Source organism: Oncorhynchus clarkii, chromosome 9 (genome assembly GCF_045791955.1).
Source record: "Oncorhynchus clarkii lewisi isolate Uvic-CL-2024 chromosome 9, UVic_Ocla_1.0, whole genome shotgun sequence".
Taxonomy (NCBI): Eukaryota; Metazoa; Chordata; class Actinopteri; order Salmoniformes; family Salmonidae; genus Oncorhynchus; species Oncorhynchus clarkii.
The window spans coordinates 80,836,061-80,863,459 of NC_092155.1; the positions used below are offsets into that span (position 1 = coordinate 80,836,061).

General features: G+C 43.2%; 1 protein-coding gene across 4 annotated transcripts; it reads right to left on the reverse strand.

The window, feature by feature from the left end:
• Positions 1-41: 41 nt before the first annotated feature.
• Positions 42-27,399, reverse strand: LOC139416982 (tafazzin, phospholipid-lysophospholipid transacylase). 4 transcript variants are annotated; one of them, XR_011635152.1, is made up of 12 exons: positions 26,781-27,014; positions 26,211-26,348; positions 23,986-24,114; positions 19,290-19,335; positions 12,865-12,950; positions 11,283-11,363; positions 11,168-11,209; positions 10,282-10,344; positions 10,150-10,202; positions 9,849-9,926; positions 2,008-2,206; positions 1,913-1,937 (listed from the first exon to the last, which is right to left on the reverse strand). XR_011635152.1 is itself a non-coding variant. In XM_071166213.1 (11 exons), exons 2-11 carry the CDS (start codon positions 26,317-26,319, stop codon positions 2,105-2,107), a joined length of 789 nt encoding a protein of 262 aa, XP_071022314.1. In that variant the 5' UTR covers positions 26,320-26,348; positions 26,781-27,076; the 3' UTR covers positions 42-2,104. The 4 variants fall into 4 exon arrangements, 3 of the variants coding, with proteins under 3 accessions (XP_071022314.1, XP_071022316.1, XP_071022315.1); XM_071166213.1 differs by having other exon boundaries at positions 42-2,206; positions 26,781-27,076; XM_071166215.1 differs by lacking the exon at positions 23,986-24,114 and having other exon boundaries at positions 42-2,206; positions 26,781-27,399.

A 27,399-nucleotide genomic window follows, 5' to 3' on the forward strand; every position in this document is an offset into this window, starting at 1 on the left:
GCAAAAGGTGGGTAAACTGTAGAGCAAAAAAATAAACCAAATAACGTGGCACATCGCTTTAATTGATCCTAGTTGTCTGTAGGAAAGGTGTGACAAAATAGTCCTTCAATGTCTTTCATGATTCACTGATGTCCAAACTCATCTGCCCAAGTCATTACTCTTAACAGCGTTCCTACATTACAGACATCAGAAATTAACAAAAGGCAGTACTTTATTGGTGGCATTGTTTCAATCACAGTAATAGATATGTAATCAATAGAGATCAGAGATGACTGAACCGAGGATAACAGTACAACAGGAAGGATCAGGTGAGAGAGATGGAGAACGGGAGAGAAACAGAGAGAGATGGAGAACGGGAGAGAAACAGATAGAGATGGAGAACGGGAGAGAAACAGAGAGAGATGGAGAACGGGAGAGAAACAGAGAGAGATGGAGAACGGGAGAGAAACAGAGAGAGATGGAGAACGGGAGAGAAACAGAGAGAGATGGAGAACGGGAGAGAAACAGAGAGATAGAGAAACAGAGAGAGATGGAGAACGGGAGAGAAACAGAGAGAGATGGAGAACGGGAGAGAAACAGAGAGATGGAGAATGGGAGAGAAACAGAGAGAGATGGAGAACGGGAGTGAAACAGAGAGAGATGGAGAACGGGAGAGAAACAGAGAGAGATGGAGAAAGGGAGAGAAACAGAGAGAGATGGAGAATGGGAGAGAAACAGAGAGAGATGGAGAACGGGAGAGAAACAGAGAGAGATGGAGAACGGGAGAGAAACAGAGAGAGATGGAGAATGGGAGAGAAACAGAGAGAGATGGAGAACGGGAGTGAAACAGAGAGAGATGGAGAACGGGAGAGAAACAGAGAGAGATGGAGAAAGGGAGAGAAACAGAGAGAGATGGAGAACGGGAGAGAAACAGAGAGAGATGGGGAACGGGAGAGAAACAGAGAGAGATGGAGAACGGGAGAGAAACAGAGAGAGATGGAGAACGGGAGAGAAACAGAGAGAGATGGAGAACGGGAGAGAAACAGAGAGAGATGGAGAACGGGAGAGAAACAGAGAGAGATGGAGAACGGGAGAGAAACAGAGAGAGATGGAGAACGGGAGAGAAACAGAGAGAGATGGAGAACGGGAGAGAAACAGAGAGAGATGGAGAACGGGAGAGAAACAGTACAACAGGAGGGATCGGGTGAGAGAGGTGGACAACGGAAGAGAAACGGAGTGCAATAGAGAGAGAGATTGAGGGCACAAAGTGAAAGGATTTGTGATTAGGACCCGTAGTTTTTCCTGGCTGTATAAGTCAGTTCCTGCTAAGCTGCCAGAGGATCAGAACAACATTTCACTTCTCTACTACTCATAGTTCTGCTGTTACCGTGAGAACCACACTTCTCTACTACTCATAGTTCTGCTGTTACCGTGAGAACCACACTTCTCTACTACTCATAGTTCTGCTGTTACCGTGAGAACCACACTTCTCTACTACTCATAGTTCTGCTGTTACCGTGAGAACCACACTTCTCTACTACTCATAGTTCTGCTTTTACCATGAGAACCACACTTCTCTACTACTCATAGTTCTGCTGTTACCGTGGGGACAGAGGTGAGTGTCACGTGACTTCATAACAGGGGAGGGAACTGGACGGTTGATAAAATGTCTGTTAAACACAACATTGGCTCTATGGACATTCCCGTTGAATTGGTTTCAAACATGAAGCAAAGAACAATGTTTTCTCAACATTGCCTGTATGTTGACTGAATGATTTTTGAGGTGCATAGCAGGATACTCCTTGCAATTATCACAGTGGTGACCACTGGTTTATCAGACAGCAGGTTGGACTGCACACACTATGAGGCACAGGTGTGTGTGTGTGAATCTAGTTTCCTGTTTGTGTGTGTGTGAATCTAGTTTCCTGTTTGTGTGTGTGTGAATCTAGTTTCCTGTTTGTGTGTGTGTGAATCTAGTTTCCTGTTTGTGTGTGTGTGTGTGAATCTAGTTTCCTGTTTGTGTGTGTGTGTGTATACAGTCAGTCTCTTTGTCCACTCTATATTGAGTTGGTACCCTGAGGTTAGGGTAGGGGCCAGGTGTGGAGGCCGGGCTGGAGCCTGGGGCTCAGGTAGTGGTCTGTACCCGTTGGTGGAGAGCCTCAGCCTTGGTCCGCAGGCTACGAAACTCCTCCTGGATGGAATCTGTCAGGGCCTTCCTCATCTCCATCTGTGTGATGGAGTAGAACCAAAAATTTGATCACATTACTCCAGTGCTAGCCTCCCTACACTGGCTTCCTGTTAAGGCTAGGGCTGATTTCAAGGTTTTACTGCTAACCTACAAAGCATTACATGGGCTTGCTCCTACCTATCTTTCCGATTTGGTCCTGCTGTACATACCTACACGTACGCTACGGTCACAAGACGCAGGCCTCCTAATTGTCCCTAGAATTTCTAAGCAAACAGCTGGAGGCAGGGCTTTCTCCTATAGAGCTCCATTTTTATGGAACGGTCTGCCTACCCATGTGAGAGACGCAGACTCGGTCTTAACCTTTAAGTCTTTACTGAAGACTCATCTCTTCATGGAAGTCTCTCTAATATGCTCATACATTTGTCAGGAGGTTAGGAAGTGCAGCTCAGTTTCCACCTCATTTTGTGGGCAGTGTGCACATAACCTGTCTTCTCTTGAGAGCCAGGTCTGCCTGTGGCGGCCTTTCTCAATAGCAAGGCTACGCTCACTGAGTCTGTACATAGTCAAAGCTTTCCATAAGTTTGGGTCAGTCACAGTGGTCAGGTATTCTGCCACTGTGTACTCTCTGTTTAGGGCCAAATAGCATTCTAGTTTGCTCTGTTTGTGTTAAGTAATTATCTTTTTGTTTTCTCATGATTTGGGTCTAATTGTGTTGCTGTCCTGGGGCTTTGTGCTGCTGGCTGAGGGGAATCTCTCTGTAGGTGAGGGCTTTACTAATGAAGGTTTGGGTCTGTTGCTGTCCTGGGGCTTTGTGCTGCTGGCTGAGGGGAATCTCTCTGTAGGTGAGGGCTTTACTAATGAAGGTTTGGGTCTGTTGCTGTCCTGGGGCTCTGTGCTGCTGGCTGAGGGGAATCTCTCTGTAGGTGAGGGCTTTACTAATGAAGGTTTGGGTCTGTTGCTGTCCTGGGGCTCTGTGCTGCTGGCTGAGGGGAATCTCTCTGTAGGTGAGGGCTTTACTAATGAAGGTTTGGGTCTGTTGCTGTCCTGGGGCTCTGTGCTGCTGGCTGAGGGGAATCTCTCTGTAGGTGAGGGCTTTACTAATGAAGGTTTGGGTCTGTTGCTGTCCTGGGGCTCTGTGCTGCTGGCTGAGGGGAATCTCTCTGTAGGTGAGGGCTTTACTAATGAAGGTTTGGGTCTGTTGCTGTCCTGGGGCTTTGTGCTGCTGGCTGAGGGGAATCTCTCTGTAGGTGAGGGCTTTACTAATGAAGGTTTGGGAAACACTTCCTTTTAGTTTGTTTTAGAATTGAACGTTTATTTTCTGGATTTTGCTAATTAGCGGGCATCGTACTAATTCTACTCTGCATGCATTATTTGTGGTTTTGTGTTGTACACTGGGGATGTTTTTGCAGAATTCTGCATGCAAAATCTACATTTGGTGTTTGTCCCATTTTGTGAGTTCTTGGTTGGTATTTTCATTTACTATGGATCCCCAATAGGTCCTGCCTTGGCAGCAGCTACTCTTCCTGGGGTTTATTATGGATCCCTGTTAGTTCCTGTCAAGGCAGCAGCTACTCTTCCTGGGGTTTATTATGGATCCCCATTAGTTCCTGCCAAGGCAGCAGCTACTCTTCCTGGGGTTTATTATGGATCCCCATTAGTTCCTGCCAAGGCAGCAGCTACTCTTCCTGGGGTTTATTATGGATCTCCATTAGGTCCTGCCTTGGCAGCAGCTACTCTTCCTGGGGTTTATTATGGATCCCTGTTAGTTCCTGTCAAGGCAGCAGCTACTCTTCCTGGGGTTTATTATGGATCCCCATTAGTTCCTGCCAAGGCAGCAGCTACTCTTCCTGGGTTTATTATGGATCCCCATTTGTTCCTGTCAAGGCAGCAGCTACTCTTCCTGGGGTTTATTATGGATCCCCATTAGTTCCTGCCAAGGCAGCAGCTACTCTTCCTGGGTTTATTATGAATCCCCATTAGTTCCTGTCAAGGCAGCAGCTACTCTTCCTGGGGTTTATTATGGATCCCCATTAGTTCCTGCCAAGGCAGCAGCTACTCTTCCTGGGGTTTATTATGGATCCCCATTAGTTCCTGCCAAGGCAGCAGCTACTCTTCCTGGGGTTTATTATGGGTCCCCATTAGTTCCTGCCAAGGAGCAGCTACTCTTCCTGGGGTTTATTTTGGATCCCCATTAGTTCCTGCCAAGGCAGCAGCTACTCTTCCTGGGGTTTATTATGGGTCCCCATTAGTTCCTGCCAAGGAGCAGCTACTCTTCCTGGGGTTTATTTTGGATCCCCATTAGTTCCTGCCAAGGCAGCAGCTACTCTTCCTGGGGTTTATTATGGGTCCCCATTAGTTCCTGCCAAGGAGCAGCTACTCTTCCTGGGGTTTATTTTGGATCCCCATTAGTTCCTGCCAAGGCAGCAGCTACTCTTTTTGGGACCCAGCAACATTAAGGCAGTTATACAATTTTAAAAACATTACATTCACAACAGATTTCACAACACATTAAGTGTGTGCCCTCAGGCCCCTACTCCACTATCATATATCTACAGTACTAAATCCATGTGTACATGTGTATAGGGTGTATGTTATTGTGACTATGTTTGTGTTACTTCACAGTCCCCGCTCTTCCACAAGGTGTATTTGTATCTGTTGAAATGGTGAGTGGACTCCACACCTCACAACCATAAAGGTCAATGGGTTCTATAACTGATTCAGGTATTTTTAGCCAGATCCTAATTAGTATGTTGAACTTCAGTTCCTTTTGATGGCATGGAAGGCCCTTCTTGCCTTGTCTCTCAGATCATTCACAGCTGTGTGGAAGTTACCTGTGGCGCTGATGTATTTTTTTGTAAATTTAAACTTACTCTTTAAAGTTGTAACAGTAGAATCCACAAGGTGCAATTTCTATATTTGCCTAGTTAAATAAAGGTTAAAAAAAATAATATATATATATATATATATATATATTGGGTAGTACATCGTCAGTTCCTCTTGTCATGTCAGTCAATACAGACCTTAAAGATATTTATAACTTCTCAGAAATGTCCAGATAGTTTGCTTTTTAGCCTATAGATAATGTTGTAATTGTTTATCACTCAAATATCAAGAATACACATTTAAACATGGCAAAATATATATAATTGCAAGAAAATTTGGTTTGGTTTGTTTGTCAAATTAGGATGTACAGGGTGAATTCTGTCTGTTGTGGGGAATTTCTTTATTTTTTTATTTAACTAGGCAAGTAATTTAAGCACAAATTCTTATTTTCAATGACAGCCTAGGAACAGAGGGTTAACTGCCTTGTTCAGGAGCAGAATGACAGATTTGTACCTTGTCAGCTCAGGGATTGGAACTTACAATCTTTCGGTTACTAGTCCCAACTCTCCTACCACTAGGCTACCTGCCGCCCATTTTGGTAAAAAGCCAATTTGACATTTACTCGGGACATTGTTTTCACTGAAGAAATGTAGGAGTCTGCTGTTAAAGAGGATTTTCTCAAGGTTCTGTTGATGCATATCCCAGGGTTGAATTTCTCCACTTTTGTGGATTGGTGTGATCAGTCCTTGGTTCTAAATATTGGGGAAGATGCCAGAGCGAACTATCATTAAACATCACGTTTGATTTGCCTGCTGGGGGGCAAAGAAAGTACTCGCACTCCTTGACTTTTTCCACATTGTTGTGTTACCGGCTGAATTTAAAATGGATTCCATTGAAAACATGCCACTGGCTTACACACAATACCCCATAATGTCAAAGTGGAATTATGTTTTATGAAATGTTTTGAAATTAATTAGAAATTAAAAACTGAAATGTCTTGAGTCGATAAGTATTCAACCCCTTTGTTATGGAAAACCTAAATAAGTTCAGGAGTAAAAATGTACTTAACAAGTCACATAATAAGTTGCATGGATTTACTCTGTGTTCAATAATAGTATTTAACCCACGAGTCGATTGACGCACCGGCGCAATTTGTCTCAATCCACGCACTTCCGCATCTGCTGTGAAAGGTGACATAGTTAGAGACGACGTCTGTAGCGTCCGAACGGTTTGACCTACAAACTATTATAACCTCCCTATGGGGAGACTGTCACGAACACGATGGTTCTCTGTTTTGCTCTACGACAGGACTCATCTGAAGGTAACCAGTTTTTAAAAAACTAATGGAAATATATGGGGTTAAATATGTGTAGATTTACTTCAGAATCTATTGTCTTTGGATGTATTATTTACCGTCCTTATCACCATTAATAATGTGTTATTCAATATAGTAATATTTAAATGCCAAAAATCTATATTTTATCAAATCATTGTCATTTATTTTTATACCTAAAGGTGTCCTAACATTCTAAATCAAATGGCTAAATGATCCATAGTATGACCATCTTAAAACATGTCAGTTTAGCACCACCCCTCCAACGTCTTAGACTCTAAAGAATCAACAGGGGTTCTTAATGACTACCTCATCCCACACATACAATTATCTGTAAGGTCCCTCAGTCGAGCATGGAATTTAAGGCACAGATTGGAATTTAAGGCACAGATAAAAATATATGACAAAAAACACATCACGACAAGAGAGACAACACAACATAAAGAGAGACCTAAGACAACATAGCATGGCAGCAACACATGACAACACAGCATGGTAGCAACACAACATGACAACAACACAACAACATGGTAGCAACACAGCACAACATGGTAGCAGCACAAAACAGGGTACAAATATTAGTGGGCACAATAGCAGTCACAACTGTCAGTAAGAGTCTTTGAATGAAGAGATTGAGATAAAACTGTCCAGTTTGAGTGTTTGTTGCAGCTCGTTCCAGTCGCTAGCTGCAGCAAACTGAAAAGAGGAGCGACCCAGGGATGTGTGTGTTTTGGGGACCTTTAACAGAATGTGACTGGCAGAACGGATGTTGTATGTGGAGGATGAGGGCTGCAGTAGATATCTCAGATAGGGGGGAGTGAGGCCTAAGAGGGTTTTATAAATAAGCATCAACCAGTGGGTCTTGCGACGGGTATACAGAGATGACCAGTTTACAGAGGAGTATAGAGTGCAGTGATGTGTCCTATAAGGAGCTTTGGTGGCAAATCTGATGGCCGAAAGGTAAAGAATATCTAGCCACTCGAGCACCCTAACGTGCCGATCTATAAATTATGTCTCCGTAATCTAGCACGGGTAGGATGGTCATCTGAATCAGGGTTAGTTTGGCAGCAGGGGTGAAAGAAGAGTGATTACGATAGAGGAAACCTTAACTTTAGCCTGCAGCTTTGATGTGTGCTGAGAGAAGGACAGTGTACCGTCTAGCCATACTCCCAAGTACTTGTATGAGGTGACTACCTCAAGGTCTAAACCCTCAGAGGTAGTAATCACACCTTTGGGGAGAGGGGCATTCTTCTTACCAAACCACATGACCTTTGTTTTGGAGGTGTTCAGAACAAGGTTAAGGTCAGAGAAAGCTTGTTGGACTCTAAAAAAGCTTTGTTGTAAAGCATTATAACACAAAATCTGTGAAGGGGCCAGCTGAGTATAAGACTGTATCATCAGCATATAAATGGATGAGAGAGCTTCCTACTGCCTGAGCTATGTTGTTGATGTAAATTGAGAAGAGCGTGGGACCTAGGATCGAGCCTTGGGGTACACCCTTGGTGACAGGCAGTGGCTGAGACAGCAGATTTCCTGATGTTATACACTGCACTCTTTGAGAGAGGTAGTTAGCAAACCAGGCCAAAGACTCCTCAGAGACACCAATACTCCTTAGCCGGCCCAAAATAATGTAATATTCTACCGTATCAAAAGCTTTGGCCAAGTCAATAGCAGCACAATATTGCTTAGAATCAAGGGCAATGGTGGCATCATTGAGGACCTTTAAGGTTGCAGTGACCCATCCATAACCTGAGAGGAAACCAGGTTGCATACCAGAGAGAATACTATAGACATCAAGAAAGCCAGTCAGTTGATTATTGACACATTCTTCCAACACTTTTGATAAACAGGGCAAAATAGAAATGGGCCTTTAACAGTTAGCATCAGCTTGATCTCCCCCTTTAAATAAAGGATGAACTGTGGCTGCCTTCCAAGCAATGGGAACCTCCCCAAAGAAGAGAGACATGTTAAAAAGGTCAGAGATAGGCTTGGTGATGATAGGGGCAGCAACCTTAAAGAAGAAAGGGTCTAACCCATCTGACCCATATGTTTTTTGGTGTGTAGTTAGTCCCACCCCAGTGCGTACTGTCTCTAGCCCTACCCCAGTGCGTACTGTCTCTAGCCCTACCCCAGTGCGTACTGTCTCTAGCCCTACCCCAGTGCGTACTGTCTCTAGCCCTACCCCAGTGCGTACTGTCTCTAGCCCTACCCCAGTGCGTACTGTCTCTAGCCCTACCCCAGTGCGTACTGTCTCTAGCCCTACCCCAGTGCGTACTGTCTCTAGTCCTACCCCAGTGCGTACTGTCTCTAGTCCTACCCCAGTGCGTACTGTCTCTAGTCCTACCCCAGTGCGTACTGTCTCTAGTCCTACCCCAGTGCGTACTGTCTCTAGTCCTACCCCAGTGCGTACTGTCTCTAGTCCTACCCCAGTGCGTACTGTCTCTAGTCCTACCCCAGTGCGTAGTCTCTAGTCCTACCCCAGTGCGTACTGTCTCTAGTCCTACCCCAGTGCGTACTGTCTCTAGTCCTACCCCAGTGCGTAATGTCTCTAGTCCTACCCCAGTGCGTACTGTCTCTAGTCCTACCCCAGTGCGTACTGTCTCTAGTCCTACCCCAGTGCGTACTGTCTCTAGTGCTACCCCAGTGCGTACTGTCTTTAGTGCTACCCCAGTGCGTACTGTCTTTAGTGCTACCCCAGTGCGTACTGTCTTTAGTGCTACCCCAGTGCGTACTGTCTTTAGTGCTACCCCAGTGCGTACTGTCTTTAGTCCTACCCCAGTGCATACTGTCTTTAGTCCTACCCCAGTGTGTACTGTCTTTAGTCCTACCCCAGTGTGTACTGTCTTTAGCCCTACCCCAGTGTGTACTGTCTTTAGTCCTACCCCAGTGTGTACTGTCTTTAGCCCTACCCCAGTGTGTACTGTCTTTAGTCCTACCCCAGTGTGTACTGTCTTTAGTCCTACCCCAGTGTGTACTGTCTTTAGTCCTACCCCAGTGTGTACTGTCTTTAGCCCTACCCCAGTGTGTACTGTCTTTAGTCCTACCCCAGTGTGTACTGTCTTTAGTCCTACCCCAGTGTGTACTGTCTTTAGCCCTACCCCAGTGTGTACTGTCTTTAGCCCTACCCCAGTGTGTACTGTCTTTATCCCTACCCCAGTGTGTACTGTCTTTAGTCCTACCCCAGTGTGTACTGTCTTTAGTCCTACCCCAGTGTGTACTGTCTTTAGCCCTACCCCAGTGTGTACTGTCTTTAGCCCTACCCCAGTGTGTACTGTCTTTAGCCCTACCCCAGTGTGTACTGTCTTTAGTCCTACCCCAGTGTGTACTGTCTTTAGCCCTACCCCAGTGTGTACTGTCTTTAGCCCTACCCCAGTGTGTACTGTCTTTAGTCCTACCCCAGTGTGTACTGTCTTTAGTCCTACCCCAGTGTGTACTGTCTTTAGCCCTACCCCAGTGTGTACTGTTTTTAGTTGAATGATGACTACAATAGAGTCTCCGTCTGCGTGCGTTTGTGTGTGTGTTCACCTGGCTCTTCTGCTGTTGTCGGAGAGATTCCAGAAGATCTTTGACTGTAAATGGATTCCCTATCAGGACTGTGATTCTCTACAACACAGAGGTCAGGCATTAGAGGTTAAGGGTTAGAGGTCAGGGTGTATGTGTGTGTGAATCCGTCCAGTGTGTGTGTGTGTGAGAGAGAGAGAGTCTCTGTCCAGTGTGTGTGTGTGTGAATCCGTCCAGTGTGTGTGTGTGTGAGAGAGAGAGAGTCTCTGTCCAGTGTGTGTGTGTCAGAGAGTCTCTGTCCAGTGTGTGTGTTGTTTGTTATCACCTGTCCAGTACGAGGGATGTAGGGTCGCTCATTGGGCAAGACATCGCTCATACCTGAGCCAGGAATATTGAACACAAGTTAGAATGTGTGTGCATGGTGTGTGTGTGTGTGGGGGGGGGGGGTGTAACTCACCTACATGCCACACAGGGAGAATAACAGGGTTAAGGGAACACTCTGCTATCAGACGGCCGACACCTGAAACACATACAAATCAAAGTTTATAGGTCACGTGCACAGATTAGCAGATGTTATCGCAGTTGCAGAGAAATGAGTCTAATGATTGTGTTTCTACAGTAGCTCCAACAGTGCAGTGATATATAATGCTTGTGTTTCTAGCTCCAACAGTGCAGTGATATATAATGCAGTAATATATAATATAATATATCACTCTGGTATTCTCATTTTGATATGACATATCTGATATCACTCTGGTATTCTCATTTTGATATGACATATCTGATATCACTCTGGTATTCTCATTTTGATATGACATATCTGATATCACTCTGATATTCTCATATGACATCACTCTGATATTCTCATATGATATGACATCACTCTGATATGACATCACTCTGATATTCTCATTCTGACATGACATCACTCTGATATTCTTATTCTGATATGACATCACTCTGGTAAGACCCATGACATCACTCTGATATGACATCACTCTGGTAGGACCTATGACATCACTCTGATATTCTCATTCTGAACTCTGATATTATATTTGTAGGATGCATTCTGTGCTCAGTTATTAACTTGGTGAGAGAAGGTAGTGATCCCACAACGGGTTATCCACTCTGGTGAGAGAAGGTAGTTATCCCACAACGGGTGATCCACTCTGGGCCTCTCCTTTATAACCTCCCAAACATGTTTTTTATGTATCTTCACAATTCATGTGGATGACCTATTTTGAGATCAAAACGGCAAATATTGCCGAAAAGTGACAACTTTGCACCCCTGACCTTCAGTACTGACACACAGGAAGACAAACAGACACACCTAGGTAACTCACCCCATTTCAACCGTATAAACTCCTCAGTCATGTTGACTTTCCCTGAGAGAAAAGAGAGTTTCAGTTTCAGTAGAGGACTTTCCCCCTATAACACACAGAGCAAGAGAGATCGTACCCTCAGGGAAGATGTGTACCCAGTCTCCTCCATTCAGCTTCTCCAGAATAAAGTCCATGCCTTTCTGATACACCCCATCACCTAGGAGACACAGGCACACCAATATATAAAAGAGAAACACATGGAGAGACAAGCACACCACTTAGCAAAGAAAAACATTACAGCCTCCAGTCTTCTTGGGTATGATGCTACAAGCTTGGCACACCTGTATTTGGGGAGTTTATCCCATTCTTCTCTGCAGATCCTCTCAAGCTCTGTCAGGTTGGATGGGGAGTGTCACTGCACAGCTATTTTCAGGTCTCTCCAGAGATGTTCGATCGGGTTCAAGTCCGGACTCTGGCTGGGCCACTCAAGGACAAGCAAAGACTTGTCCCGAAGTCACTCCTGCGTTGTCTTGGCTGTGTGCTTAGGGTCATTGTCCTGTTAGAAGGGGAACCTTCTCCCCAGTCTGAGGTCCTGAGCGCTCTGGAGCAAGTTTTCATCAAGGATCTCTCTGTTCTTTGCTCCGTTTATCTTTTCCTTGATTCTGACTAGTCTTCCAGTCCCTGCTGCTGAAAAACATTCCCACAGCATGACGCTGCCACCACCATGCTTCACTGTAGGGATGATGCCAGGTTTCCTCCAGATGTGACACTTGGCATTAAGGCCAAAGAGTTAAAAATGTATTTCTTCAGACCATCTTGTTTCTCATGGACTTAGAGTCCTTTAGATGCTTTTGGCAAACTCCAAGCGGGCTGTCATGTGCCTTTTACTGAGGAGTGGCTTCCGTCTGGCCACTACCATAAAGGCGTGATTGGTGGAGTGCTGCAGAGATGGTTGTCCTTCTGGAAGCTTCTCCCATCTCCACAGAGAAACTCTGGGGCTCTGTCAGAGTGACCATTGGGTCCTTCTCCCCCGATTGCTGAATTCCTTCGACCTCATGGCTTGCTTTTAGCTCAGACATGCACTTATATAGACAGGTGTGTGCCTTTCCAAAACATGTCCAATCAATTGAATTTACCACAGGTGGACTCCAATCAAGTTGTAGAAACATCTCAAGGATGATCAATGGAAGCAGGAAGCACCTGAGCTCAATTTCGGGTCTCATAGCAAAGGGTCTGAATACTTGTGTAACTAAGGTATCTGCTTTCTAAAAACCTGTTTTCGCTTTGTCATTATTTTGTGTAGATTGATGAGAATAAATATATATTTTTAATCCAATTTAGAATTATTGTGCAACATAACAAAATGTGGAAAAAGTCAAGGGCTCTGAATACTTTCCAATGTAACAAAAAAGCTGTAAAAACAAAAGGCTATTTTTGTCTTCTGAAGAGGAAAAAGTCAAGGGTAGAAAGGGTTAATATAAAAAATATAAAATATATTTTTAAAAACACTGCTACTAGTCGGACTCTCAATCTCACAGGCACAAACATGACTCGTCACGTTACCACGGTAACCTCCGGGTCATAAAAATTTTAATGAAAACAAAATATCACATTACCTCTTACTAGTAATACATTGGTGACTGGTAAAAAATCTGAGCATGTCCTCCCAAATGAAGGTGCCGCCCCACAGTCCCTCCCCCTCTGCCTCCCATCCTCACCTCTGCAGACGGGAATACACTTCCCTCTGCTGAAGAATCTGGAGTGTAACTCTTTGGTGAAACAGATGTCCGACGCAGCCGGAGTCCTGTCCAATCAGAAACCAGACAGATCATATACTGTCCAATCAGACAAGACAGCCACACACACTTTCCAAACAGAAACCGGACAGATCACGTTCTGTCCAATAACAAACCAGACAGATCACATACTGTCCAATCAGAAACCAGACTGACACACACAATTCATCCAACTGAAGTAAAAAAAAACTAGAAAAGTAAATTTCATGAAGAAAATGTGGGGTGCATGCTAGCTGGTGAAGAATCGATTGATTGATAGGATATTATATCCTGAACATGGGAAAGTTGGTTTGGTGTCTAGCAGAACAGTCCAAGAGTTACTGTTGGTGAGTTATTAGAGGTTAGGATAGCCTGAACATGAGAAAGTTGGTTTGGTGTCTAGCAGAACAGTCCAAGAGTTACTGTTGGTGAGTTATTAGAGGTTAGGATAGCCTGAACATGGGAAAGTTGGTTTGGTGTCTAGCAGAACAGTCCAAGAGTTACTGTTGGTGAGTTATTAGAAGTTAGGATAGCCTGAACATGGGAAAGTTGGTTTGGTGTTTAGCAGAACAGTCTAAGAGTTACTGTTGGTGAGCTATTAGAAGTTAGGATAGCCTGAACATGAGAAAGTTGGTTTGGTGTCTCTAGCTTGAACAGTCCAAGAGTTACTGTTGGCGAGTTATTAGAAGTTAGGATAGCCTGAACATGAGAAAGTTGGTTTGGTGTCTCTAGCTTGAACAGTCCAAGAGTTACTGTTGGCGAGTTATTAGAAGTTAGGATAGCCTGAACATGAGAAAGTTGGTTTGGTGTCTCTAGCTTGAACAGTCCAAGAGTTACTGTTGGCGAGTTATTAGAAGTTAGGATAGCCTGAACATGAGAAAGTTGGTTTGGTGTCTCTAGCTTGAACAGTCCAAGAGTTACTGTTGGCGAGTTATTTTATGCAAATGTAATAGGTGTTGGTTGACAAGCTGAAGGTACCAAGCTGTCTGTTTAAACGACTAGCACACAGCTCAGACACCCATACATACCCCACAAGACATGCCACCAGAGGTCTCTTCACAGTCCCAAGTCCAGAACAGACTATGGGAGGCACACAGTACTACATAGAGCCATGACTACATGGAACTCTATTCCACATCAGGTAACTGATGCAAGCAGTGAAATTAGATTTTAAAAAACAGATCAAAATACACCTTATTTGAAAAGCGGGGACTGTGAAGAAACACACACATAGGCACAGACACATGCATACACACAGGATAACATACGCACTATACACACACAGACACATGCATACACACATGATAACATACGCACTATACACACACAGACACATGCATACACACAGGATAACATACGCACTATACACACACAGACACATGCATACACACATGATAACATACGCACTATACACACACAGACACATGCATACACACACGATAACATACGCACTATACACACACAGACACATGCATACACACAGGATAACATACGCACTATACACACACAGACACATGCATACACACACGATAACATACGCACTATACACACACAGGCACATGCATACACACAGGATAACATACGCACTATACACACACAGACACATGGATTTTGCGTTGGTAGTAGAGTAGGGGACTGAGGGCACACAATGTTTTGTGAATTATGTAAAAAATGTATTGTAATGTTTTTTAAATGATATAACTGCCTTAATTTTGCCAGAACCCCAGGAAGAGTAGCTGCTGCCTTGGCAGGAACTAAGGGAGATCCATAATAAACCCCAGGAAGAGTAGATCTTATCTGTCGGAAAGATATCAGTTTGTCTCTGTGAATGGTTTGTCCTCTGACAAATCAACTGTAAATTTTGGTGTTCCTCAAGGTTCCGTTTTAGGACCACTATTGTTTTCACTATATATTTGACCTCTTGGGGATGTCATTCGAAAACATAATGTTAACTTTCACTGCTATGCGGATGACACACAGCTGTACATTTCAATGAAACATGGTGAAGCCCCAAAATTGCCCTCGCTAGAAGCATGTGTTTCAGACATAAGGAAGTGGATGGCTGCAAATGTTCTACTTTTAAACTCAGACAAAACAGATATGCTTGTTCTAGGTCCCAAGAAACAAAGAGATCTTCTGTTGAATCTGACAATTAATCTTAATGGTTGTACAATTGTCTCAAATAAAACTGTGAAGGACCTCGGAGTTACTCTGGACCCTGATCTCTCTTTTGAAGAACATATCAAGACCATTTCAAGGACAGCTTTTTTCCATCTACGTAACATTGCAAAAATCAGAAACTTTCTGTCCAAAAATGATGCAGAAAAATTCATCCATGCTTTTGTCACTTCTAGGTTAGACTACTGCAATGCTCTACTTTCGGCTACCCGGATAAAGCACTAAATAAACTTCAGTTCGTGCTAAATACGGCTGCTAGAACCCTGACTAGGACCAAAAGATTTGATCATATTACTCCAGTGCTAGCCTCCCTACACTGGCTTCCTGTTAAAGCAAGGGCTGATTTCAAGGTTTTACTGCTAACCTACAAAGCATTACATCGGCTTGCTCCTACCTATCTCTCTGATTTGGTCCTGCAGTACATACCTACACGTACGCTACGGTCACAAGACGCAGGCCTCCTAATTGTCCCTAGAATTTTTAAACAAACAGCTGGAGGCAGGGCTTTCTCCTATAGAGCTCCATTTTTATGGAACGGTCTGCCTACCCATGTCAGAGACGCAAACTCGGTCTCAACCTTTAAGTCTCTACTGAAGACTCATCTCTTCAGTGGGTCATATGATTGAGTGTAGTCTGACCCAGGAGTGGGAAGGTGAACGGAAAGGCTCTGGAGCCACGAACCGCCCTTGTTGTCTCTGCCTGGCTGGCTGGTTCCCCTCTTTCCACTGGGATTCTCTGCCTCTAACCCTATTACAGGGGCTGAGTCACTGGCTTACTGGGGCTCTCTCATATCGTCCCTGGGAGGGGTCCGTCACCTGAGTGGGTTGAGTCACTGATGTGATCATCTTGTCTGGGTTGGCGCCCCCCCCCGGGTTGTGCCGTGGCGGAGATCTTTGTGGGCTATACTTAGCCGTGTCTCAGGATGGTAAGTTGGTGGTTGACGATATCCCTCTAGTGGTGTGGGGGCTGTGCTTTGGTAAAGTGGGTGGGGTTATATCCTTCCTGTTTGGCCCTGTCCGGGGGTGTCCTCCTGTCTCAGCCTCCTGTATTTATGCTGCAGTAGTTCATGTGTCGGGGGGCTAGGGTCAGTTTGTTATATCTGGAGTACTTATCCTGTCCTATTCGGTGTCCTGTGTGAATTTAAGTGTGCTCTCTCTAATTCTCTATTTCTCTTTCTCGGAGGACCTGAGCCCTAGGACCATGCCTCAGGACTACCTGACATGATGACTCCTTGCTGTCCCCAGTCCACCTGGCCGTGCTGCTGCTCCAGTTTCAACTGTTCTGCCTTATTATTATTGGACCATGCTGGTCATTTATGAACATTTGAACATCTTGGTCATGTTCTGTTATAATCTCCACCCGGCATAGCCAGAAGAGGACTGGCCACCCCACAGAGCCGGGTTCCTCTCTAGGTTTCTTCCTAGGTTTTGGCCTTTCTAGGGAGCTTTTCCTAGCCACCGTGCTTCTACACCTGCATTGCTTGCTGTTTGGGGTTTTAGGCTGGGTTTCTGTACAGCACTTTGAGATATCAGCTGATGTACGAAGGGCTATATAAATAAATTTGATTTGATTTGATTTGAGTAGCTGCTGCCTTGGCAGGAACTAATGGGGATCCATAATAAACCCCAGGAAGAGTAGCTGCTGCCTTGGCAGGAACTAAGGGGGATCCATAATAAACCCCAGGAAGACTAGCTGCTGCCTTGGCAGGAACTAATGGGGATCCATAATAAACCCCAGGAAGAGTAGCTGCTGCTTTGGCAGGAACTAATGGGGATCCATAATAAACACCAGGAAGAGTAGCTGCTGCCTTGGCAGGAACAAATGGGGACCCATAATAAACCCCAGGAAGAGTAGCTGCTGCCTTGGCAGGAACTAATGGGGATCCATAATAAACACCAGAGTAGCTGCTGCCTTGACAGGAAATAATGGGGATCCATAATAAACCCCAGGAAGAGTAGCTGCTGATGTGTTTATAAATTGAGAAAGTTCAGCACTGTTGCTACTCTCCCTATGAGTGTCCGTCCTGCAAAGATGACTGCAAGAGCACAGCGCAGAATGCTCAATGAGGTTAAGAAGAATCCTAGAGTGTCAGCTAAAGACTTACAGAAATTTCTGGAACATGCTAACATCTCTGTTGACGAGTCTACGATACGTAAAACACTCAACAAGAATGGTGTTCAAAGGAACACACAACACTATGTGTGGAGAAAAAAAGGCACAGCACACCAACATCAATACCTCATCCCAGCTGTAAAGTATGGTGGAGGGAGCATCATGGTTTGGGGCTGCTTTGCTGTCTCAGGGCCTGAACAACTTGCTATCATCGACGGAAAAATGAATTTCCAAGTTTATCCAGACATTTTGCAGGATAATGTAAGGCTATCTGTCCGCCAATTGAAGCTCAACAGAAGTTGGGTGATGCAACAGGACAACAACCCAAAACACAGAAAACAGAATGGCTTCAACAGAAGAAAATATGCCTTCTGGAGTGGCCTAGTGAGAGTCCTGACCTCAACCGAATTGAGATGCTGTGGTATGACCTCAAGAGAACGGTTCACACCAGACATCCTAAGAATATTGCTGAACTGAAACAGTTTTGTAAAGAGGAATGGTCCAAAATTCCTCCTGACCGTTGTGCAGGTCTGATCCACAACTACAGAAAACATTTGGTTGAGGTTATTGCTGCTAAAGGAGGGTCAACCATTTATTAAATACAAGGGTTCACATACTTTTTCCACCCTGCACCGTTTACACGGTGTGTTCAATAAGGAGATGAACGTATAATTGTTTGTGTTTTATTAGTTTAAACAGAATGTGTTTGTCTATTGTTGTGACCTTGATGAAGACCAAAGCAAATTTTATGACCAATTTATGCAACAATCTAAGTAATTCTAAAGGGTTTACATACTTGCCACTGTAGTTTCTTTGGCATTTGCAGCTGTTGTTGGTAAATAATGAATCTGCTAGCTTCTAGAAAGAGAGCAGTTGATGGGTTACTAAAACAGCTTGTTCTATTGATTGGTAGAAGCTACTCCTAATATTTTTTTCAGATTTGAAAAGCAGCGAATCAGAGGGAGATTTCACACACAACGCTTTTTTGTCTGTCAGTTGTTGGGGGAGTGATAAAAAAACCGCTGGGGAAAAAAGGTGTTGAACTTGTTGGTGCTAACAATGTCAGTTGTTTAGAAAAAGTTACAGAAAATGTTGTTGATGAATTTACTAAAACAGAGGTAACTTTTTATCATAACATTTTTGTTCTGCAGTCAGATTTTAAAAGCAGAGAAGTCGAGGAAGATTTCATATGCTCGGTTTGTCTAACATGGAACCCAAACCGCCATCGTGCATACGATTATTTTGTCCCCCCACACCAAACACGACACGCAGGTTAAAATATCAAAACAAAACTCTGAACCAATTACATTAATTTGGGGACAGGTCGAAAAGCATTAAACATTTATGGCAATTTAGCTAGCTAGCTTGCACTAATTTGTCCTATTTAGTTAGCTTGTTGATGCTAGCTAATTTGTCCTGGGATATAAACATTGAGTTGTTATTTTACCTGAAATGCACAAGGTCCTCTACTCTGACAATTAATCCACACATAAAACGGTCAAACGAATCGTTTCTCGGTCTCTCATCCTTCCATTCTTTTTCTTCTCTGGACTTTATATTGCGATTGGCAACTTTCATAAATTAGGTGCATTACCTCCACTGGCCTCATTCGTCTTTCAGTCACCCACGTGGGTATAACCAATGAAGAGATGGCACGTCACCAATGAAGAGATGGTACCTGCTTCTATAAACCAATGAGGAGATGGGAGAGGCAGAACTTGCAGCGCGATCTGCTTCACAAATAGAACTGGCCTCTATTTTAGCCAGCTTGTTGTTGCGTGCGAGCAGTGTGGGTGCAATAATTGAATAATATAGATTTCTAAATGTATTTTTTATACCATGTAGTCAGTGATGATGTCACACTGGGGAGATTTAGAATATAGAAAATATATCACAAGCAACTCAAGTGAGACCAGTATGCACGTTTGAACGGCATTTCTAGCTTAAACGGTGTAAGTGGATTAGTGTGCTAAAGAAGAGGATCAAAGATTTAAGTGGCTGTTTTTTCTTCTCAAGCCACACAACAACAATAAAAACATGAGTATGCATGGACACTTAATAAACACAGCATCACTCACCAGCGCATCTTGTTGAAGTTCCAGAGGTGTCTGAGTCTCAGAACTCCTGTTAGAGAAAGAGAGAAGAGAGGAGAGGAAATATTAAAAAATATAAACATGAATATTGAAAATATACCATCTTGGATTTGACAAAGTTTTCAATATATTGTTGCAAATTATATACTCTACGGGCAAAGATCTAGAGTGGGGTCTCTGTTACTTTGAGACTTCTGATCCAATTAGTGAGCATTCCCAAAAGACTGGATGGGAAATGGATTCAAAATGGTCGCCCTCTGCTGGTGATTTGCAGGATGTGAACAGGTGGGATACTATGCTGGGTCACATCTTTCTTTTCCCCCAACACAGTTAAGCCAAAACCAACGGTCGTTATTCAGAGAGGCGTTCTACAACGCTTTGAGCACTTTCCAAGGCCGGAAGTGAATATCACGTAGGGTGAAATTTCAGTCACTGATTAATAACATTTGCCCTTGTATTAGCTCCACAATGAAATAGGGTGCAGGCCAGGCAGCAGGCTGTTAGCCAGCCTGCCAGCATAGTGGAGTCTGCCACTAGCACAGTCAGTGTAGTCAGCTCAGCTATCACCATTGAGACCGTGTCTGTGCCTCGACCTAGGTTGGGCAAAACTAAACATGGCGGTGTTCGCCTTAGCAATCTCACTAGGATAAATACCTCCTTCATTCCTGTCATTATTTAAAGAGATTGTGATATCTCACATCTCAAAATAGGGCTACTTAATGTTAGATCCCTCACTTCAAAGGCAGTTATAGTCAATCAACTAATCACTGATCATAATCTTGATGTGATTGGCCTGACTGAAACATGGTTTAAGCCTGATGAATTTACTGTGTTAAATGAGGCCTCACCTCCTGGCTACACTAGTGACCATATCCCCCGTGCATCCCGCAAAGGCGGAGGTGTTGCTAACATTTACGATAGCAAATTTCAATTTACAAAAAAAAAAAATGACGTTTTCGTCTTTTGAGCTTCTAGTCATGAAATCTATGCAGCCTACTCAATCACTTTTTATAGCTACTGTTTACAGGCCTCCTGGGCCATATACAGCGTTCCTCACTGAGTTCCCTGAATTCCTATCGGACCTTGTAGTCATAGCAGATAATATTCTAATCTTTGGTGACTTTAATATTCACATGGAAAAGTCCACAGACCCACTCCAAAAGGCTTTTGGAGCCATCATCGACTCAGTGGGTTTTGTCCAACATGTCTCTGGACCCACTCACTGTCACAGTCATACGCTGGACCTAGTTTTGTCCCATGGAATAAATGTTGTGGATCTTAATGTTTTTCCTCATAATCCTGGACTATCGGACCACCATTTTATTATGTTTGCAATTGCAACAAATAATCTGCTCAGACCCCAACCAAGGAACATCAAAAGTCGTGCTATAAATTCACAGACAACACAAAGATTCCTTGATGTCCTTCCAGACTCCCTCTGTCTACCCAAGGACGCCAGAGGACAAAAATCAGTTAACCACCTAACTGAGGAACTCAATTTAACCTTGCGCAATACCCTAGATGCAGTTGCACCCCTGAAAAGTAAAAACATTTGTCATAAGAAACTAGCTCCCTGGTATACAGAAAATACCCGAGCTCTGAAGCAAGCTTCCAGAAAATTGGAACGGAAATGGCGCCACACCAAACTGGAAGTCTTCCGACTAGCTTGGAAAGACAGTACTGTGCAGTACCAAAGAGCCCTTACTGCTGCTCGATCATCCTATTTTTCCAACTTAATTGAGGAAAATAAGAACAATCCGAAATTCCTTTTTGATACTGTCGCAAAGCTAACTAAAAAGCAGCATTCCCCAAGAGAGGATGACTTTCACTTTAGCAGTGATAAATTCATGAACTTCTTTGAGGAAAAGATCATGATTATTAGAAAGCAAATTACGGACTCATCTTTAAATCTGCGTATTCCTTCAAAGCTCAGTTGTCCTGAGTCTGCACAACTCTGCCAGGACCTAGGATCAAGAGAGACGCTCAAGTGTTTTAGTACTATATCTCTTGACACAATGATGAAAATAATCATGGCCTCTAAACCTTCAAGCTGCATACTGGACCCTATTCCAACTAAACTACTGAAAGAGCTGCTTCCTGTGCTTGGCCCTCCTATGTTGAACATAATAAACGGCTCTCTATCCACCGGATGTGTACCAAACTCACTAAAAGTAGCAGTAATAAAGCCTCTCTTGAAAAAGCCGAAACTTGACCCAGAAAATATTTAAAAAACTATCGACCTATATCGAATCTTCCATTCCTCTCAAAAATTTTAGAAAAGGCTGTTGCGCAGCAACTCACTGCCTTCCTGAAGAGAAACAATGTATATGAAATGCTGGTTTTAGACCCCATCATAGCACTGAGAATGCACTTGTGAAGGTGGTAAATAACATTTTAATGGCATCAGACCGAGGCTCTGCATCTGTCCTCGTGCTACTAGACCTTAGTGCTGCTTTTGATACCATCGATCACCACATTCTTTTGGAGAGATTGGAAACCCAAATTGGTCTACACAGACAAGTTCTGGCCTGGTTTAGTTTCTCTCTGTGAATGGTTTGTCCTCTGACAAATCAACTGTAAAATTCAGGGTTCCTCAAGGTTCCGTTTTAGGACCACTATTGTTTTCACTATATATTTTACCTCTTGGGGATGTCATTCGAAAACATAATGTTAACTTTCACTGCTATGCGGATGGCACACAGCTGTACATTTCAATGAAACATGGTGAAGCCCCAAAATTGCCCTCGCTAGAAGACTGTGTTTCAGACATAAGGAAGTGGATGGCTGCAAACGTTCTACTTTTAAACTCTGACAAAACAGAGATGCTTGTTCTAGGTCCCAAGAAACAAAGAGATCTTCTGTTGAATCTGACAATTAATCTTAATGGTTGTACAGTCGTCTCAAATAAAACTGTGAAGGACCTCGGCGTTACTCTGGGCCGAGATCTCTCTTTTAAAGAACATACCAAGACTGATTCAAGGACAGCTTTTTTCCATCTACGTAACATTGCAAAAATCAGAAACTTTGTCCAAAAATGATGCAGAAAAATGTATCCATGCTTTTGTCACTTCTAGGTTAGACTACTGCAATGCTCTACTTTCCGGCTACCCGGATAAAGCACAAAATAAATATTTAAAAAACACTATCTTGATTAGATTAAGTATTCAACCCTCTGATTCAATATGTTTGAATCACATTTGCCAGTCTGTGAGTCTTTCTGGGAAAGTCTAAGATCTTTCCATACCTGGATTTTACAATATTTGCTCATTGTTTTCAAAATTCTTCAAGCTCTGTCAAGTTGGTTGTTGATCATTGCTGGACAGCCATTTTCAAGTCTTGCAATAGTTTTTCAAGCAGATTTCAGTCAAAACTGTAACTAGGCCACACATTCAATGTTGTCTTGGCCTTGTGTTTTAGGTTATTGTCCTGCTGATAGGTGAATTGGTCTCCCAGTGACTGGTGGAAAGCAGACTGGACCAGGTTTTCCTCTAGGATTTTGCCTGTGCTTAGCTCACATTTAATTTATTTTTATCCTAAAAAAAACGACCTAGTCCTTACCGATGACAAGCATACCCATAACATGATGCATCCACCACCACTCTCGAAAATATGAAGAGTGTTACTCAGTGATGTGTTGTGTTTGCCCCAAACATAACACTTTATATTCAGGACAGTTAATTTCTTTGCCACATTTTTTGCAGTATTACTTTATTGCCTTGTTGCAAACAGGATGCATGATTTGTTATAGTTGTATTCTGTACAGACTTCCTTCTTTTCACTCATGCATGTCAGAATTGTGGAGCAACTACAATGTTGTTGATCCATCCTCAGTTTTCTCCTATCACAGCCATTAAACTCTGTAACTGTTTTAAAGTCACCATTGGCCTCATGGTGAAATCCCTGAGCGGTTTCCTTCCTCTCCAGCAACTGAGTTAGGAAGGACGCCTGTGTCTTTGTAGTGACTGGAGGTAGTGATACACCATCCAAAGTGTAATTAATAACTTCACCATGCTCAAAGGGATATTCAATGTCTGCTTTTTTTTTTTTTTACCCATCTACCAATAGGTGCCCTTCTTTGTGAGGCATTGGAAAACCTCCCTGGTCTTTGTGGTTGAATCTGTGTTTGAAATTGACTCCGACTGAGGGACCTCACAGAAAATTGTATATGTGGGGTACAGAGATGAGGTAGTCATAAAGATATCATGTTAAATACTATTATTGCACACAGAGTGATTCATGCAAGTTATTATGTGACTTGTTAAGCAAATCTTTACTCAAACGTATTTATAAATAAGAAAGGGGTTGAATACTTAAGACTCAAGACCTTTCAGCTTTTCATTTTTTTATTAATTTGTGAACATTTCAAAAAACATAATTCCACTTTGACATTATGGGGTATTGTGTGTAGGCCAGTGACACAATTTTTTTTTAATCCATTTTAAATCCAGGCTGTAACACACAAAAAAAATGAAAAACAGAAGGCATTGTAAGGCCAAAATCTCCAACTTTGATCAATTATTTCTCAATTATGCTTTTAGATACAAATGTGAAATATATGTCAACAATCCTTCCCCCAAAGGACCATTCTATGGACTACATTTGGTGAAAATCCTCCAAATCACTGTCTTTTTTTGTCCGGGTTTCATATGGAATCACTCCATTGTAATGTGTGTGTCCTTACCCCAGAGGTGTGGGTCGTCCATACAGGACTGGTGATTGGACAGTGTGATGAGGGGTGTGTCAGGTGGACGTTGGTCTATCAGGTCAAATAGAACATCCTGATTATGAACCGTAATACAGTTCAGATACTCTAGAGAGAGAGAAGAGAGAGAAAGAGTGTGTTAGGGTGGCACGATTAATCGAATTCACGCTGCATAGCATGCTGGCCAATCGCCAGCAGCATACCAGTGCTGGCTTGCTTCTGAAGCTAAGCAGGGTTGGTCCTGGTCAGTCCCTGGATGGGAGACCAGATGCTGCTGGAAGTGATGTTGGAGGGCCAGTAGGAGGCACTCTTTCCTCTGATCTAAAAAAATATCCCAATGCCTCAGGGCTGTGATTGGGGACACTGCCTTGTGTAGGGTGCCGTCTTTCGGATGGGACGTTAAACGGGTGTCCTGACTCTCTGAGGTCATTAAAGATGCAATGGCATTTATCGTAAGAGTAGGGGTGTTAACCCCGGTGTCCTCGCTAAATTCCCAATCTGGTCCTCAAACCATCACGGTCACCTAATAATCCCCAGTTTACAATTGGCACATTCATCCCCCTCCTCTCCCCTGTAACTATTCCCCAGGTCGTTGCTGCAAATGAGAACATGTTCTCAGTCAACTTACCTGGTAAAATAACAGAAAAATAAAATAAACATTTTAATTTGAAAGTGTCCCTGCTTAGAGCACTCAGTTAGATGCTGGTGAGGAGAGAAGGGGCTTTACACCTCAGATGCTGGTGAGGAGAGAAGGGGCTTTACACCTCAGATGCTAGTTAGGAGAGAAGGGGCTTTACACCTCAGATGCTGGTGAGGAGAGAAGGGGCTTTACACCTCAGATAGATGCTGGTGAGGAGAGAAGGGGCTTTACACCTCAGATAGATGCTGGTGAGGAGAGAAGGGGCTTTACACCTCAGATGCTGGTGAGGAGAGACGGGGCTTTACACCTCAGTTAGATGCTGGTGAGGAGAGAATGGGGCCTTACACCTCAGATGCTGGTGAGGAGAGAAGGGGCTTTATACCTCAGATGCTGGTGAGGAGAAAAAGGGCTTTACCAAATACAGAACAGTATGAGGTTTAGGAACACTGTGGCTTTCCCTCGTGAGTGTCAGAAACATGTGTGCTGCTAGCGCTAACGAGAATGTTGATTTGGTGCCAAAGAAGGATATTCAGTGGTATGACAGTATTTCAGCTACAGGAAAACCCATGTCAACCGAGTGCAAAAAGTGCCTCAGAGTAGTGGAGACAACACATGTACATCATTTGAAGAATGAACATCCACTACATTACAACGATTGCATGGTAAAAAAAAAGTGCCCAGGAGCAGCAGAGCCCCTCAGCCACAACCAGCCATGTACATTAAACAGGCACTGACCGCCGATGGGTTTTCAAGTGTAATGCCCTACCAAAACAACTTCCCGTAGACACACAGAAATCACAGAGCCAAAGTCATGGTTCCTGTTTACACAATCAACAAAGACTACTGCAAGAAGATCATTCAAAAGCTAGATATACAAGATTCCATCTCACAAATAAGTCACCATCCCTACACTGTATAATAAAATGAAGATAGAAGTTGAAAAATGTCACGTTGAATGACTGGACCAGATTCCAACGTGTTGGACATAGTCAGTAGGCTACATGTTACGGCACTTTGACTTATAATTTCCATTATAATAATGATTGAGCCTATTTATACATAATTACACAATCATACGCTTCCTATTCAATCTGCAGCCAATGGCTACCTGAATAAATTATGATTAATTATTATTTAAGAACTCATAAATGGTCAAATAGGAAGTCATAATGGTATTAGTTAATGAATAACTGCTGCACTTATAGCACACTATATTTTGATGATCATGAAAAAAAAATGTAATATGTAGGTGTAATAATCGTATCTATTACATGTAGCCTATAACAAAGTTGGAAATTATTTGTTTAATTTGGTTTTGTATTCAGTTAGCATTTCACTCTAAGGTCCTGTTGTATTCAGCTCATGTCACAAATACAATTCGATTTATTCATTCATATGATTTCATTGTAGAAGATGTTCTCTATCCTGACACTTGATTTGACCAAGTTTAACCCAAGTCTTTGAAAATCGCAATTCATAATTGCAATATCTAGCCAAAACAAAAAAACGATTTCGATATTTTGTCCAGGGTGCTGGTGCAGCCCTAGTGTGTGTAGTGACTCACTGGTCCAGAAGTAGCTGTATGAGCCCACCACACCCATGACCAGGGTGCTGGTCACCTTCCAGGCCAGCTGCGGGCACTGTGGGAACGGCCATTTCACCTCCAGGGGCATCGCTGCTCACCAACGGAACACACATCCACCTGGCGCACAGGTCAGAGAACAGTATGAGAAACATACCACCGGGTCGATCTTATAACCAGAACTACCAGACAGTATAGATTAGCTACTCTCAACACTGCAGAATGGAAGCTAAATAGCTAGCGGAATCATTTGCAGTATTGAATAGAATAAAAGTATTGCATGCATAGATCATACATCATTGGCATAGACTCATGGATTTTGATTGTTTGGTTTGTCAACAGAACACAGCTTTTTAACATGTTGTCTCTGCTAGCTAGCTTCCCGTCCAAGTAAAAAATGTATACTTTTTGCCAGGTGAAAGCTTTTAAAAAAAAACACTCAAAAGCAGTTTAATACACGGATCTGGTTTCATATGACAGTTTTATACTAAGTCTACACTGTTTTTCTCCGCGTAGTAATGACTTGTGATCAAAGTTAAGTCCCATCCTCACCTTATGCTTTCAGCTGATAACTAGCATGTTCGAAGAACCCGGAAAAGGGCTAATTCTGCAATGGTTTGTGGGAGCTGTAGTTCATTACGTCGAACGAATTTAAGCTTTCTGAATCGATGTAAACAAATGGTTGTTGTGTGTGTTTCTTCCATCTACTCATTGATGCTTTGAAACGACGTCTGTTCCTTCATCCCCCTCATCCCATCTCCACCCCTGATATATAATCAAAGACAGTACAGTATGAAGATAGTCGGAAACGGTTTCTCCAATAGAAATCCCCGATCACGCTTGTAGGTGATGTAATGGCGACGTTGGCGAGCAGAATAAACGAATCTAAGGGTCGCCTGGCGCCTAACTGCGCATGTGCAGGCCGCAAATCAGAGGCACTCCTTTGATATAAAGTTGTTTTTGACGAAAATGATAAAGTGTCCGTTTGTCACTTTCATGAGGTTGGAGTAATAACATGTTAAACTACTTAAGACATTAACTCGAATCTAGGTTGTGCCTTTTAGATTTTCAGAAAATTAACAACTAATTAACAATGTTTCACTAATCTCATTGACTTCTCTAACCCGGCCTGGTCTGTTTGGCCTTTTGCTCCAACGTTCCCGGAAGCCTT

What these genes read in the sequence shown, in the direction of transcription:
- LOC139416982 (XM_071166213.1), bottom strand. Translation starts at nt 26,319, where the DNA reads ATGCCCCTGGAGGTGAAATGGCCGTTCCCACAGTGCCCGCAGCTGGCC. An exon ending in GTGTATTCCCGTCTGCAGAG is followed by an intron (nt 11,364 to 12,864) that starts GTGAGGATGGGA and finishes TGTGTCTCCTAG; the next exon opens with GTGATGGGGTGTATCAGAAA. An exon ending in ACATCCCTCGTACTGGACAG is followed by an intron (nt 9,927 to 10,149) that starts GTGATAACAAAC and finishes TCTGTGTTGTAG; the next exon opens with AGAATCACAGTCCTGATAGG.